The sequence below is a fragment of the Artemia sp. Qi Xiang Cuo genome, chromosome 11 (assembly GCF_049724085.1).
Source record: "Artemia sp. Qi Xiang Cuo chromosome 11, ASM4972408v1, whole genome shotgun sequence".
In the NCBI taxonomy this organism is placed as follows: domain Eukaryota; kingdom Metazoa; phylum Arthropoda; class Branchiopoda; order Anostraca; family Artemiidae; genus Artemia; species Artemia sp. Qi Xiang Cuo.
This window is the reverse complement of record NC_142804.1, coordinates 36,600,927-36,618,242: the sequence shown is the minus strand read 5'-3', so window position 1 is coordinate 36,618,242 and position 17,316 is coordinate 36,600,927. Positions and strand designations below refer to the sequence as shown.

General features: G+C 33.9%; 1 protein-coding gene across 1 annotated transcript in view; it reads right to left on the bottom strand.

Annotated features, from left to right (window-relative positions):
• The window catches only part of LOC148946939 (vitellogenin-2-like), a 194,006-nt gene that overhangs the window by 37,434 nt on the left and 139,256 nt on the right, over nt 1–17,316 (bottom strand). Inside the window, exon 16 of the mRNA XM_089096746.1 lies at nt 11,578–11,887. Within this exon, the coding sequence (XP_088952872.1) occupies nt 11,578–11,887 (310 nt within the window). The remainder of the gene's footprint in view (nt 1–11,577; nt 11,888–17,316) is intronic.

Genomic DNA, 17,316 nt, shown 5'->3' with positions numbered 1-17,316 from the left:
AACTTGCTACTTCTGACAGAAAAGTTGTTATCACAATAAAAAAATTGTTACTTCTAAGAAAAAATTTGGTATCTTTGGTAGAAAACTTGCTACTTCAAGCAGAAAACGTGTTATCACTGATGAAAAATATTATTTCTAAGAGAAATTTGTTTGTGTTCAGTAAAAGTATGTTAGTATTAAAGAAGAATGTAGTTACTTTGATGAGAAGGTTTGTTAGTGTTAAGCAAAACCTGCTACTTCTGACAGAAAAGTTGTTGTCACAATCAAAAATTGTTACTTCTAAGAAACAAATTGGTATCTTTGGTAGAAAACCTGCTAGTTCGAACAGAAAGTGTGTTATCACTGATGAAAAAATATTATTTCTAAGAGAAAATTGTGTGTGTTAAGTAAACATTTGGTAGTTTTAAAGAAGAATGTTGTTACTTGGATGAGGAGGTTTTTTAGTGTTAAGCAAAAGTTGCTACTTCTGACAGAAAAGTTATTATCACAATCAAAAAATTGTTACTTCTAAGAAAAATTTTTTGTATCTTTGACAGAAAACTTGCTAGTTCGAAGAGAAAAAGTGTTATCACTGATGAAAAATATTATTTTTAAGAGAGATTTGTGTGTGTTCAGTAAAAGTATGTTTTAAGGTAAAATGTTGTTACTTTGATTAGAAGGTTTGTTAGTGTTAAGCAAAAATTGCTACTTCTGACAGAAAAGTTGTTATCAAAATCAAAAAATTGTTACTTCTAAGAAAAAATTTGGTATCTTTGACAGAAAACTTGTTAGTTCGAACAGAAAACGTGTTATCACTGACGAAAAATATTATTTCTTAGAGAAATTTGTGTGTTTTAAGTAAGAGTATGTTAGTATTAAGGTAGACTGTTGTTATTTTGATGAGAAGGTTTGTTAGTGTTAAACCAAACTTGCTACTTCTGACAGAAAAGTTGTTATCACAATAAAAAAAATTTTTACTTCTAAGAAAAAATTTAGTATCGTTGGTAGAAAACTTGCTAGTTCGAACAGACAAAGTTTTATCACTGATGAAAAATATTATTTCTAACAGAGATTTGTGTGTGTTCAGTAAAAGTATGTTTTAAGGTAAAATGTTGTTACTTTGATTAGAAGGTTTGTTAGTGTTAAGCAAAAATTGCTACTTCTGACAGAAAAGTTGTTATCACAATCAAAAAATTGTTACTTCTAAGAAAAATTTGGTATTTTTGACAGAAGACTTGTTAGTTCGAACAGAAAACGTGTTATCACTGACGAAAAATATTATTTCTTAGAGAAATTTGTGTGTTTTAAGTAAGAGTATGTTAGTATTAAGGTAGACTGTTGTTACTTTGATGAGAAGGTTTGTTAGTGTTAAACCAAACTTGCTACTTCTGACAGAAAAGTTGCTATCACAATCAAAAAATTAATACTTCTAAGAAAAAATTTGGTATCTTTGACAGAAAACTTGCTAGTTCGAACAGAAAACGTGTTAACACTGACGCAAAATTTTATTTCTAAGAGAAATTTGTGTTTGTTAAGCAAAAGTGTGTTAGTTTTAAGGTAAAATATTGTTACTTTGATGAGAAGGTTTGTTAATGTTACGCAAAACTTGCTACTTCTGACAGAAAAGTTGTTATCACAATCAAAAAAATTGTTACTTCTAAGAAAAAATTTAGTATCTTTGGTAGAAAACTTGCTAGTTCGAACAGACAAAGTGTTGTCACTGATGAAAAATATTATTTTTAAGAGAGATTTGTGTGTGTTCAGTAAAAGTATGTTTTAAGGTAAAATGTTGTAACTTTGATTAGAAGGTTTGTTAGTGTTAAGCAAAAATTGCTACTTCTGACAGAAAAGTTGTTATCAAAAAAAACAAATTGTTACTTCTAAGAAAAAATTTGGTATCTTTGGCAGAAACCTTGCTAGTTCGAACAGACAAGGTGTTATCACTGATGACAAATATTATTTCTAAGAGAAAATTGTGTATGTTAAGTAAAAGTATGTTAGTGTTAAGATAAAATGTTGTTACTTTGATGAGAAGGTTTGTTAGTGTTAAGCAGAGACTTGCTACTTCTAACAGAAAAGTTCTTATCACAAACAAAAAAATTTTACTTCTAAGAAAAAATTTGGTATCTTTGACAGAAAACTTGCTAGTTCGAACTGAAAATGTGTTATCACTGATGAAAAATATTATTTCTATGAGAAAATTGTGTGTGTTCAGTAAACATTTGGTGGTATTAAAGAAGAATGTTGTTACTTTGATGCCCACATTTAAAATACATGTGATTTTATTAATAATGTTCAATTTTTTTTAATAAATTTGGGTTTTAGTTTTCGGAAATAAGAACGCTCTTATTTAAAATACATGTGATTTTATTAATAATATTTGAAAAGCCACAAAGTAAAGTTGTGGGTGAAAAGGATGAGTACTTCAAGTTGTAAAATTGGTTTAGGAGGGACAGTACGAAAAGAACTTGTTCTGAAAAGATATAAAAAAGCCTTTTAAAAGTATTGCTTGGTGTTGAGGTATTCAAAAAGCCATAAAGTAGAGATGTGGGTGAAAAGAATGAGTACTTCAAGTTGTAAAATTGGTTTAGGGGGGACATTAAGAAAAGAACTTGTTCTGAAAAGATATAAAAAAGCCTTTTAAAAGTATTGCTTGGTGTTGGGGTATTCAAAAAGCCATAATGTAGAGTTGTGGGTGAAAAGAATGAGTACTTCAAGTTGTAAAATTTGGTATCTTTGACAGAAAACTTGCCAGTTCGAACAGAAAACGTGTTATCACTGACGAAAAATATTATTTCTAAGAGAAATTTGTGTGTGTTAAGTATGAGTATTTTATTTTTAAGCTAAAATATTGTTACTTTGATGAGAAAATTTTTTAGTGTTAAGTAAAAATTGCTACTTCTGACAGAAAAGTTGTTATCGCAATCAAAGAAAAGTTACTTCTAAGAAAAAATTTGGTATCTTTGGCAGAAAATTTGCTAGTTGGAACAGAAAAAGTGTTATCAATGAGGAAAAATATTATTTCGAAGAGAAATTTGTGTGTGTTCAGTAAAAGTATGTTAGTTTTAAGGTAAAATGTTGCTACTTTGAGAGGAAGGTTTGTTAGTGTTAAGCAAAACTTGCTACTTCTGACAGAAAAGTTGTTATCACAATCAAAAAATTTTTACTTCTAAGAAAAACTTTGGCATCTTTGGCAGAAAACTTGCTAGTTCGAACAGAAAAAGTGTTATCACTGACGAAAAATATTATTTCTAAGAGAAATTTGTGTGTTTAGTAAACGTATGTTAGTTTTAAGATAACACGTTGTTACTTTGATGAAAAGGTTGGTTAGTGTTAAGCAGAAACTTGCTACTTCTGACAGAAAAGTTGTTATCACAAACAAAAAAATGTTACTTCTAAGATAAAATTTGGTTTCTTTGGCAGAAAACTTGCAAGTTCGAACTGAAAATGTGTTATCACTGATGAAAAATATTATTTCTAAGAGAAAATTGTGTGTGTTCATTAAACATTTGGAGGTATTAAAGAAAAATGTTGTTACTTTGATGCCCACATTTAAAATACATGTGATTTTATTAATAATATTTAATTTTTTATTAAAGTTGAGTTTTAGTTTTCGGAAATAAGAACGCTCATATTTAAAATACATGTGATTTTTTAATAATATTTGAAAAGCCATAAAGTAAAGTTATGGGTGAAAATGATGAGTACTTCAAGTTGTAAAATTGGTTTAGGAGGGACAGTACAAGAAGAACTTGTTCTGAAAAGATATAAAAAAGCCTTTTGAAAGTATTGCTTGGTGTTGTGGTATTCAAAAAGCCATGTAGTAAACTTTTGGGTGAAAATGATGTGAGTTTCAAGTAATAAAATGGGTTTAGGGGGGACTTCGAGAAAGGAACTTGTTCTGAGAAGATATAAAAAAAGCTTTTGAAAGTATTGCTTGGTGTTGGGGTATTCAAAAAGCCATAATTTAGAGTTGTGGATGAAAGGAATGAGTACTTCAAGTTATAAAATTGGTTTAGGGGGGACATCAAGAAAAGAACTTGTTCTGAAAAGATATAAAAAAGTATTTTGAAAGTATTGCTTTGTGTTAGGGTATTCAAAAAGCCATGAAGTAGAGTTGTGGGTGAAAAGAATGAGTACTTCAAGTTGTAAAATTGGTTTAGGGCGGACATTAAGAAAAGATCTTGTTCTGAAAAAAATATAAAAAACCTTTTGAAAGTATTGCTTGGTGTTGGGGTATTAAAAACGCCATAAAGTAAATTTGTGGGTGAAAAGGATGAGTACTTCAAGTTGTAAAATTGGTTTAGGAGGAACATTAAGAAAAGAAATTGTTTTGAAAAGATATAAAAAAATCCTTTTGAAAGTATTGCTTGGTGTTGGGGTATTCAAAAAGCCATAAAGTAAAGTTGTGGGTGAAAAGGATGAGTACTTCAAGTTGTAAAATTGGTTTAGGAGGTAACATTAAAAGAGGAAATAATTCTGAAAAGATATAAAAAAGGTTTTTGAAAGTATTGCTTGGTGTTGGGGTATTCAAAAAGCCATAAAGTAAAGTTGTGGGTGAAGAGGATGAGTACTTCAAGTTGTAAATTTGGTTTAGGAGGGACATTAAGAAAAAAAACCTGTCCTGAAAAGATATAAAAAAGCCTTTTGAAAAATATTGCTTGGTGTTGGGGTATTCAAAAAGCCATAAAGTAAAGTTGTGGGTGAAGAGGATGAGTACTTCAAGTTTTAAAATTGGTTTATGAGGGACATTAAGAAAAGAACTTGTTCTGAAAAGATATTAAAAAGCCTTTTGAAAAGTATTGCTTGGTGTTGGGGTATTCAAAAAGCCATAAAGTAAAGTTGTGGGTGAAAAGGATGAGTACTTCAAGTTGTAAAATTGGTTTAAGAGGGACATTAAGAAAGGTACATGTTCTGAAAAGATATAAAAAAGCCTTTTGAAAAGTATTGCTTGATGTTGGTGTATGCAAAAAGTCGTAAAGTAAAGATGTGGTGAAAAGGATAAGTACTTCAAATTGTAAAATGGGTTTAAGAGGGGAATTACGTAAACAACCTGTTCTGAAAAGATATAATAAATCCTTTTGAAATGTGGGGGGCCCCTCTGTGTTCTGGGGCCTTCTTGGGAGGGGGAGGGGAGGGGCCCCTTTGGGGGCCCGGGGAGATGGGGGCCCAAGGGGGTGGGGTCCCTTTGTGGGGCCCGGGGTGGGGGCCCCTTTGGGGGCCCGGGGAGTTGGGGCCCTTTGGGGTTGGGGTAGGAGACCTTGCAACACTGTTCAAATGGAGCTTGTGTATTATAACGACCACGGAGTTTCACCCAAATCATCTTCTAAAATGTCTCAAACTGTTTCGCCTAAATCATTTTCTAAAATGTCTCAAACGGTTTCGCCCAAATCATCTTCTAAAATGTCTCAAACGGTTTCGCCCAAATAATCCCTAAACGTAGTTTCCGCGTGTTTCTTTTGTTTTGGCATCCCGGCACTGTCACATTTGAAATTCCCATGATAAAATTCCCCCATAAATCATCTCTAAGGTGTTCTTGGTTACTCTATTAAGGCTTCGACAGAATATTAATTTATCGCTAAGCCTAATGACCTGAGAAGCCATATTTAAAAAATAGAATATTAATTTATCTCTGTCACTAAAGACCATTTATCTCTCAGACCTAAAGACCAAAGAAGCCATATTGTTTCTTAATTACCCTTTCGTGGATCAATAATTCCCCTCGATTATGCAAATCAATTTCTCGGAAATCTAGTTCCCATAGGTGTCATTGACTCGTTAGTGGATCAATAATCCATGAATAAATTATATCCTGCACAGCGTTAGACTCAATTATAGACGGCAGCACGCAGTGTAATCAATACCACCTGTTAGGTGCCTACTCCACTTAATGTTCATCAATTTTTTTTTGTTAGCCACGCCTAAAGGCCACAGTTGGCAATGGATCCGGATGAATGAGGACTCATTCGAAGCGGAATTTGACCTGTTAGGAAGTAGGAGATTTTCAGACCGAAAAAATTATCCCCCGAATTTACATTTACGAGAAACCTCGTTTTCTTATAAGAGCCCATGTTAATTTTTCTCACCACAGCCCCCCTTTAACGTTGTCCGATCAGGCTGAAGTTTATAGGATAATCTTTCCTAGTGCCTGGGAGCTTATCCTCAAAATTTCAGCTCCATCCGATCACTCCTTCCCTGTTTTCCAAAAACCAAATATCAAGTTTTTTTTAGCCACGCCTACATGGCACAGTTTGGAACGGATCCGGGTGAATGAGGACTCATTCGAAGCGGAATTCGACCTGTTAGGGCCTTTTGATATTTTCAGACCGAACAAATTATCTCCCGAATTTACATTTACGAAAAACCTTATTTTTTTTAGCCACACCTACAGGCGACAGTTGGCAACGGATCCGGGTGAATGAGGACTCATTCGAACCGGAATTCAACCTGTTAGGGCCTTTTGATATTTTCAGACCAAAATATTATCCCCCGAATTTACATTTACGAAAAACCTCGTTTTCCTATAAGAGCCCATGTTAATTTTTGAAATTCCTAAAAGTATAGTATTTCATTATTAAATCAGATCAAAATAGTCCTCTTACACTGACAAGACCGACTGCAAGCTTCCAAAAATTCCAGCTCTTTCCCAGAAGAGACTTTGACAAAAAAAAAACCTTTGCGTTTTTTCTGTCGACGAGCCAATAAAAATAACTAGACAAGTCTCTGATAGTACAGTAGTCAGTATATCTGTCTGTCAGGCGGAAGACCCGGGTTCGATTCCCCGTCAGAGTAAATTTTTTATATATTGAATTTAAAGTAGTATCTCTTAAATTTAAAGTTTAAAAAATAAACTCAGTTTCTTTTTTAAATCCAATCTATTAAATCTTTCGGCTCAACAGGCGTCTCCAGAAGAATATCACAGTCGGCCTTCAGCTTACAGGTAAGTCTCCACTGCTTTGATAACATGCCGTATACCCTCATGCTCGAAGAAAAGTTGAAAAAAGAAAATCTTACTGTGCATTTGATTTGAGTATTCAGGAATTAAAAGCCTTAACACAAGAATTTTCCAAAAGCGGGGGGTTTGGGGGGTGGCAGCCCCGCAACTTGAACTCCTGACACGATCAGCTAACAGTTAGTCAAGCAATAATAAGTAATAAACTGTACAAAAACGTGCAGCAATTATTTTAAAAAAACTACGTTTTCTAAAGAGTTAAAGAGGCTGAGTCACAAGTTCGAACCTTAAAACGTACAGGAATTAGGAGGTACAGTTACGGGGCTGCCACCCCCCGAACCCCCCGCTTTTGCAGCCTCGTTTGTTAAGGTTTTTATTTTGGGGGTCTTCCGCCCCCCACAACCCCCGCTTTTTCCCTTGCAAAGAAATGCTTTGCAACACGAACGAAGTCTGCTTGAATTTTTTACCGTAAGAACATCCTATTGCATCTCTTTTATTATAAACAGTACTGAGCCTGTTTGCTGGATTTTTTTACAGGAGATTTTTCCCTAACCGATAACAAGCTATAATGTGATGAACTTCGTACGACCAACTGATTGCAGGCTACAGGACTTAAAAGACCTTATCAAAATAGGCTGCAAAAGCGGGAGGTTTGGGGGGCGGCAGCCCCCCAACTGTACCTCCTAATCCCTGTACGTTTTAAGGTTCGAACTTGTGACTCAGCCTCTTTAACTCTTTAGAAAACGCAGTTTTTTTCAAATAATCTCTCTCAGGATTGAAGTGCTTCCCTTTATGTTGATGGATTAGCCAGAGTTGCGACTACTTACAATTATGGTTTAACTCTTTTGTTTTATGAACTTACCATAAAACTTGTAAAGCTTATTTTCTTTGAAATCTCATGTTAATTTTTTTAAAGGTTAAGATATTTGTAAGTTTTGACAGGGGAAAATCTCAAGAAACTTTTCAAACAAAACCAGATTCTCTTTTCTTGCAAATTAAAAACGTGAAATATTTTTATAGATACATATATTTGACACTTTTAAGCTGTACCCTAGTGTCCCCTGAAAGGGTTGTGGTTAAACATATGAAGAAATTATGGTCAGTCAAAAAATTAAAATGTAATAGAAGGATCCTTCGGACTGGTGTTTAGAAGACTTGCGAATTGTCCCTTGTGTGTGTGGGAAGGAACAAAATAGCAAACTATGTTGTCATTATTTCTCGAACGTGCGAATATGATCTCAAGACCACGGTTTAATCTCATCATTGTCACAACCAACATTGACATCATCAGCAATATAATTATTACGTCGTTGAGGTTTTTTTTATTGTGGCCAACATCATCATCATTAATCAGAATTCAATGAGGTTATAATCATCGTTGTCTTCTACATCCTCCTAAACTTTAATATCCCCTTCATCTATCCTGATAATTTTTCCATCAATATTATAACCACTGATGTGGGATAATGCTGCTTTCCGAATCAATTAAACTCTTTCCTTGAAGTTTGTTGCTCTCAAGCTAAAATGTATAAAAAGTCTTTTGATGAAAGATTCCAACCTATATTCAATGTTTTCTTTGAAATACAAGTAAATCTTTCTAAATAATTCAGGCCGTTATGAAAATTACAGAAGCCGTTAGGGATACACATGTCCACTTTAAGGGGACACTAGGGTACAACTTAAAAGAGTCAAATGTGAATATCTGTAAGATATTTCACTTTTTTAATCTGTAAGAAAAGAGAATTGGGTTTTGTTTGTAAATGTCTCTTAAGATATTCCCCTGTCAATAATTACAATAATCTAAACCTTTAACATAAATACCATGAGATTTCAAAGAAAATAAGCTTTACATGTTTTACGTTTAGTTAATGAAAAAAAGAAAAAAACTCTGGCCAATTCTTCAACATAAAGGAAAACACTTGTAACCAGAAAGAGATGACAGATTCTACCTTTGGATTTCTAAATAACACTCTCTATGAAATTTCATGCTTTTTTTCCTTATAAGAAAGAAGAAACGAGATTTATTGGAACCAAATTTATAATTATTTGGAAATTAAAATAAAACGATTTCACCCGCATTGCAGAATTCGACAGTTAAAAAAACTTTCTCAAACAAATAACTACTTCTTTTTACCCATAGCTTCAAAACATGTAACATTGAATTGGGAGGGAGGGGTGTCATTTGAAAGCCTTGCTTACCCACTTAAAGTTGGGATACACAAGTCCTGCATAAAATTTTTACTAAAACTCATCCTTCGGTATTGGGTCATTACCCTTGGGACCCAAATACGGGGACACAGTTTCTGATTCATTGATAAATAAAGTGAGATTACGTTGATGACATAGAAGTATATCGGGACTGATAACCCTAAAAATATTTGTCTCCAGTTCAATACCATCAAATTATTGACATCGTTTTTCTAACGTGAATATTTTTTGCTGGTAATTATTCAAAAAGCATCGATGAACACAAGACTATCCAAATTACATATTGCTATCCTGCAATAAAATTAACCTGAAACCTAAAGGAAGATGAAAAAATTTTAAATTTTGTGGAATTTTAAAATTTTAATGAGGAAAATCAATAATGGTTCTTCACAAAATGTAATCAGTGATTACATTTTGTTGTAACGATAATCAATGATTCTAATGATTTCTGAATTTGACTCATTGGCAAATTAGATATAAAATCTCTTGTTTATAATACAGAAAATACCGGTCTGAAGGACTCCTCCCACGCCCTAAATGGTTGTGGTCATCAGTGCCCTAAATTCATGAAGATACTATCATGGCATCCATATTGTGTTAGTAAAAAAAACAAAGTTTCCTGATGAAAGTAAAGAAACTAAGCAAGCTAAATTTTAATGAAAGGACTAATGTCTGAGAACTATAAGAAATCTAGGGAAATATCACGAGTCAGACTATTTGAAACAGTTTTCAGATATTTATGTTGCAGAAACTGCCTAGCGATATTTTTTGTTCGTTTATGATTCAGCTTCACTATTTAATTTCGTCAGTGGAACTATTACCACGTGACCGAGCTTTGCTCGGTAAAGTGAATTTTAGCCATACAATAAAATTGAATTAAAACTAACTTTTCAAATGAAGGCAAAGAGTGAAGTTGAAGCATAGAAGAAAGAGAGATATCCCACAAACGAGGCCTCCTCCCTCAACGCTTTCCATGCCGAGGTCTGACTATTACTTTCCAGGAAACATTTTAGAATGTAAGAACATGTAAAAAATTGGTTATAAGGTGTATTTTATTGATTTTCTGAAGCAATAAGATAAAATGCCTAACTTAAGCTTAAACAGCACATGGGAGGGAGGAGGAGGTTGAGCTGGGTGGTGGCCTTCTTTGTGTGCAGAAGAATCCCTTCATTTTAAGTTTATACGTAACTCTTTACTTATATTTAGAAAAATTTGTTTCTATTTGAATCCTGTTCGTTTTGATAAAATGTAGGCTTATCCACAATATCAGGGGATGCCACCCTTGTCAGTCCCCCAAGCTCTATGTTAAAGCGTAACTTTTGTATAGCAGTGGTTAAACAAAAAAAAGATTTATTTAGGTGGGTTTGCTTTGCAAACAATGAAAGAGGGTAAACAAATGCTTCTCCGACTAACTTTCTTGGTGGTTAAAAGGGAAGAACGTGAAAAAGGAACTAACTTATACTGAGTGAAGGTAATAGCTTTATGACGCTAAGGAAAAAGTAAAATACATACAAGTGAATTAAGTGAACTCTATTACTGTATTTTACGCAGTTCAAGGCATCATGGTTGCGGCATGCGCTGCAACTTAGTAATGAGCGAAGTAACCGAAGTAACGCATAGTAAACAAAAATTTAAAAACGCATTTAAAAAAACAAAAACAAAACAAACTGTTAAGTGAGGAAGAATTTCCATTTGAAGCTGATTCAGAAATAGTAACTATTATTTCGATTAATCCTAATGATAAAAGCTTATTGCGAAAACAAATCCAGTGGAATGTTGAAAAATTTCCTAAGGTCCCCCCCAAAAAAGTGTCAGATAGAAATGAAAACTTCCCAATAGCCGAGAATGCTGTCATATGCCATACGAAAATTTCAGTTCCCCATCTTGAAAACAGGGAAATCCCTTTTTCGAACGGGAAGTAGTCAGGTGTCTTTTTTTTCTTATTCTCCTTTTTTCTGTGAAAGTTAAGCATCTGACGGGCTACCAAAATTTCGTCAATTACATTAATATTCTGTTGTTCGATACATAATCTGTAATTCTAATCAAATTTGCTCTTTTTGAAGAGTCTAAAAATTATTTCATTTTTGTTTGGTCTCGCTACGACATATTCATTTAATTTTTTTTTTAACACTTCCATTGGTTTTTCATAGTAGCATGAGGATTTTGGCTTTTTCTTACCTTACCTAATTATTATAAATAAATTGTAGCTGGAATATTTCTATTGTACCTTGAGATAATGAGTTAGAAAATAAATCCTGGGCTTTTGAATCACGTTCAGCTATAGCACAATTTGAAGTTATGCTAGTAACTGCTTTACAAATTAAGCAAAACCCTGTTTTTAAGATTTAATTCTTAAATCTGGCTCGTGGCTCCTGGATTGTATCTTTGCCATGCCTTAAAAAAACAACAAAAAACAACAGCAACAAATGTATTTTTACCTCGTGGAGCGTTTCTCCAAGTGCAAGTATTTCTGTGCTAACTTGCACACTAGTCACAGGTGATAGATCATGGACAGATTGCATTCTAGTAAAAGGGCGCACATGGAAATGAAATAATGTTTTATCGACGCCCTCTGGGGTAGTTGCAGCAGCGTTCCAGGCAAGAGCAACTCCAAAATTGGACATATCCATTCGGAGAGAAAAATGTCCCGGAAGAGAGATCATTGAATGAGTATCTACGCCAGATGTAGCCCTTACCATTGTAAATCCAGCATTAATACTGATTTTGGATACAACTTTAGCTATAACCCTAAAATAAATTTTTTCTTAGAATTCGTTGACATCAACATAGGAGACTAAAAAAGAAATAAAAAGAAAAACAACGAATTATTTCTCATCTAGAACAATATTTGTAAGCACGTAACTAAAAAGCTTCACCCCTACCAAAAGTAGCAAAAGGAGATCTGACGGCAAGGGACATTCAGCTACTGAAATATTCAATGAAGGTAAATGGAGTTTCTTTGCTCCCCTTGTTTTAAAACCTGACTCTTACCCTAACTCTGGTCTCTTGTTAAAAAGCACTATGAAATGATTATATCATGCTTAAGTTGTACATCATTATAACTATAAAAGAAGCATTTTTACGAGAAAATCGAAAAGCAAAATGAATTTTGCTTTATTCAAAATGAATAAGCTTAATTAGGTGTATTTGCTGAAGCCCATAAAGTTTCGCTAAGACAGAAACCTTTTTAGTTACTCTGCTAAAAAGATTTAAAAACCTAAAAGGCCTAAGTTGACAACTTAAATTTGACACGATTCTGGGGGTTATTGGGACCACTCTTAATCTTAGAGTTTCTAAACTTAAAATTTTTCTCATTAACAAGGATGGTCTCCTCAGAACCCGCTCATAATGTCTAGTCTAAAAATATTCCCCAAAAATCAAAGCTTAGGTAATAATTCCCTCTTTAGAATAATCTGAAGGACCTCTGACAAAACATCAGGGGTTTGTCAGACTCATTTGATACGACCATCATTTGATACCGAAGGTTCAAAGCCTTCGGGGTTTAAACAACATCCCAGAGGTTGGGAGCAAGGGTTGTATGTTATGCCCCGAGGGCATATAAGATTTTTATGAAAGGAATGGTCGTATAAAATTAAGTGGAGGCTCATTTCATTGAAAATTGAAAATTCTTGATCCTTTTCAAGATTCAAAAGTAAAAAGAGGGCAAAAATCCCCCCCGCCTTTGACGCCCTCTTTCCCCCGAACACATCTTATCGAAATTGTGAGATAGCCTTTTCTTCAAAATAGACCAAAGAATATATAACAATTACTCCAGAGTGGACAGAGCACCCCCTCCAGAGCCCAGGGATAAGGGTTTTAAGTTATGCCCTGGGGTATTTCAAATTTTTATTGAAGGGGTAGTTGTCGTATAACCTTTGGATGGAGCTCATTTGATGGAAATAAGAAGTTCTAGTATCCTTTTTAAGAGTCACAAGTGATTGGAGGGCAACCCCTCCTCCCTCACACACATTATTTCCCAAGACAATCAAAATTCTATGAGAGTTATTTTGTTCAGTATTATTGGCAAGTCCAGTAATAATGTCTTTGGGGACGTCAACTTCCCCACAGTCCGCAGGGCAAAGGCTGTAAGTTAGGCAATTCGTCCACCGTTTACATATAGTATACGTTGCTGAGAAAGGTCTACATGTTTGGCTTTTGCCTTTCAGAGAATGTTGCGGAGAGTGTTGAACTAAATCAATACACGTTATGTGCATTCAAGCTGTCAAATGGACGTAACTAAAGTATGCCTAAGTATATTAATTTGGAACTTTCAGAAAATGATTAGGGTAAGTTGTGGCGGATTCTGAACTAGCCAGAAAATACTATGTGCATATTTTTAATACTACTTCTACGGTTACTATAACTAGTGACAATAAGGGTATTAAGGTGACACTTTTAGGGAACGTTTAAGGGGAGTTTCAATCGAACGAAAAGACAATATGCATGCAGGTTTTCAAAAGGGCATATTAGCAATATTATAGGTAGAACTGCTCTGTCACAGTTGAACTTTTAAAGGAGCTAATTCGATTGGAAACTGAAAATTATACGGCACTTATTACGAGTCAAAAGTGATTGGAGGGGAAGCAGCTCTCCTCCTTAGCCCATAAATTTCCAAACATTCCCAATCAAAATTTTGAGACAGCCATTTTGTTCAGCATTGCTGAACAGTCTAGTAGCCATGTTTCTAGGGATATTGGGTACGTCTACCTCCCCCCCCCCCACAGTTATGCAACTTACCCATTAATCTTTATAACTAAATGGTGCTTTAAAACTATATTAAAAGGCACTGTGTGAATGCTGATTACCAATAAGACATCTCCGAAGGACGACTGAGGGTATTAAGTTGAAACTTTCAGGGCTACTACTATTACTACTTCTGCTCTTACAAATTAACTAGATCAAAAGAGGGTAAGCGTGCCCAGGTTGTCAAAGAGCATCGATATAATTTTTGGGAATGGTATTAAATTTTTTGTTCACGTAAACTAGAGGAGGTATAAAACTAAATTTAGCAATACTATTTGTGGCGAGATTTTCAAAACGGTGTTTGTTGCTGAAAATTGTTAAAAAAGTATCTCCAACGTACAAATAGCAAGCCAAACTATGGATTCTTAGAGAAAAAACAAAAATATGAAATTCTATTTTCTGTTTCCCTGAAAAAGACTATGTCACTAAAAACAAACAGAAATTAATTTTAAAAACTTTTTCCACAAAATAATTTTTTTTAAAGAAAAGTAAAGAACTTAGTCAAACCAAAAATGAGCAGAAATAAAACCAAATAATACACCACAAATCACAAGTCAAACCACAAGTCAATAAAACTCCAACAAAGCGTAAAACTACCACAAGTCACAATAAATAAATAAATACAACCCCAAACGAATAGGTAAAAAAAAAAAAAATAATTTAGTTGAACTTAAAACAAGCAGGAATTAGCATTAGTAAAGATGACAATCCTCAAGCCTCATCAAGACCAGAACATGATTTGAATAACAAAAATTAATGTGCATTGTCAGTTTAATATAGCCTACATATGCTGTTATTTATTCCTTAAAGTCTTGATTCTGGATCGTTTGATTCTATATTTTTTCGATAAGGCTAAGGGTGTTACGGTAAACTTCGGGGAATGTGGCGGGGTTTGTTAAACTAAATCGAAAGACGCTTGCATAAAGTTTATCAAAAATGCTTATCTGCAATATCTTAAGAATGGCTGTGGGTATTAAGTCTAAACTTTCGAAGTATGTTAACGGGAATGCTGAAATTGCAGTCGAAGGGCAACCAGCTCCACTCCCTTTTTTGGTGCCCCCTAAAGACATCAGGGAAGAATTTTTAAATAGCAATCTTGTTCAAAATAGTCCAAAGGTCAAATTATTATACCTCCGGAGATGACATAATACCATACAACCACTGGACAAGTATTATCAGTTATTTAAATTATTGAGCCTCAAGACAGCTGTCCTTGATCATACATTCTCAGTTCCATTGACATCTCCCTAGTATGCTATGCTGATGACACGCTGAATCTCAGCCGGCCACCTAACCGCCTTTCAGAAATATTCTCATGTCTGCAGTCCAATTACGAGAAAGTCGGTCTGAGATTTAACTCCCAAAAGTCGGAAGTCTTGCTTTACAATTGGAAGAATGACCCTCCCACTAATGTCACACTAGGTGATTGCTCAGTAAAACCAGTTGATAAAATAGTATATCTGGGGCTACCAATAGGTACCTCATTACGGTATACCCGCTCCCTCCTGATCTCACAAGCTGAACGGTAGATTTCCAGCTCCTATGCTATGATCGTTAAATCCAGTCTGAGATTTAACCGTCCACTACTGGCAAGTATTTACAACGCTACCGCTCTGCCACATATATCATATGTGACCCCTCTCTGGAAATTATTGGCAAACTGTGAAAAGTCTAAAATTCTTGCTTTATTTTTCCGTTTTGCTAAGTACCTACTAAAATTGCCACCTTGGACAAAAAGTAGTTTTCTGATTCGGCGCTTCAACCTAGCGGACCCAAATCTAGCTGTTAAGACACTTATTAGCCGGCAAAAACAAAACCAGCAATTCTAAAGCACGAGTGGGCAAGTCTGCTTGTTTAATTTTCCCTCTCGTTTTTTTTTTTTTTTTTTTTTTTTTTTTTCAAAAGTTGTTGTCCTTGTTGCTATTTTCGAAGAAGTTGTTGTTTCTGTTGTAAATTTTGAGTATTTTATCTTTATGTTTCATCTTCTCGTACTATTTTGTATACTATTTAAGAAGTTGTTGCTTTTGTTGTTATTTTTTTTAGTATGTCTTCTTTTTGTTTCCTCTTTTCGAATTTTTGTATACTCTGTCATTGTACATTTATTGTATATGACGGGTTTTCAATATATTATTATTATTAAGTTGCCCATTATAAATATATATATATATATATATATATATATATATATATATATATATATATATATATATATATATATATATATATATATATATATATATATATATATATATATATATATATATATATATATATATATATATATATATATATATGTCTCCAGAAAGGCGAAGGGTATTAAGGCAAAGGTTTCAACATATTTAAAGGTGTTGAGGGGATGTCAAACAAAATCTAAACATTATATGCAAGATGGTTGTAAAAGAGGCGTGATAGGAATATCTAAGAACCGGCTAAGGATATTACGCTGAAATTTTCTAAGAATTTTCAGGAGAATGTTGAAGAGAGATGGGAGGGCTACCAGCCACCCTCCCCCTTTGCTCATTCAGTTGCCCTTCTTAACACTGATTAAAACTTTGAAAAGCCATTTTATTGAAAAAAGTCAAAATATCTAACAATTATGCCTTGAAGTACACCAAGCCCCCCTCCCACAACTCCCAGGGAAAGGAATACAGACTATACATTTTGTCAAGTTGACAGTGTGAGAAGGTGAGAAAGCCATCATAACCTGACTAAATTGTAAAAATAGCAAAGTATGACTTTTGAGAAATGATAAAGGTAACGAAGAATTAATTTTCTTTGTGTAAGTAGAACAAACAACATTAGATTTGAATAAGAATACCCTTGATCCAACAAGGTCTATAAAATGCAAATACAAGACCAGATCGCTTCAAACTCAAGTGGTCAACGACAAGAAATATTACGTGATTTGAATCACCTGACAAAACAGGGTTTTAATAGAGAAATCGGAAACTAACTTTTTGAACAAAAGAATTATTATTAAGATTATATCAAAACTGGTCTCCGGCCAATGAGAAACAAGAATGACAAAAGAAGACAAAGTTTAAAATAGGGATTTCGGAACGAAGAGAGGGTAGTCTTTTTTGGAACTAACACTGAGTAAGTGTTTTACTTTGTAATTAAGGTAGACTACCACTATCTGTATGAATTCCCCTTGGAGATAAAATTTTGAAGATAAAATTAAAATCAGAAGAAAACGTCTAAAAGATTTCTGTCACTTGGAGATAACTTTAATACGTATATAGGAAACAAGAATAACAAATAGTGCTGAAGTCTAACATTTTACTATAAGTTGGTGATTTGGGTGTATAATTCGGTAGTATTTCCACTTAGACAAGGCTTGAGCCATTTGGACAAAACAGCATGTTAAGGTTAGAATAAGCGAAATTAAAATTCTTGCGAGAAATATAAGCTTCGAATAACTGAGGAATCAAAGA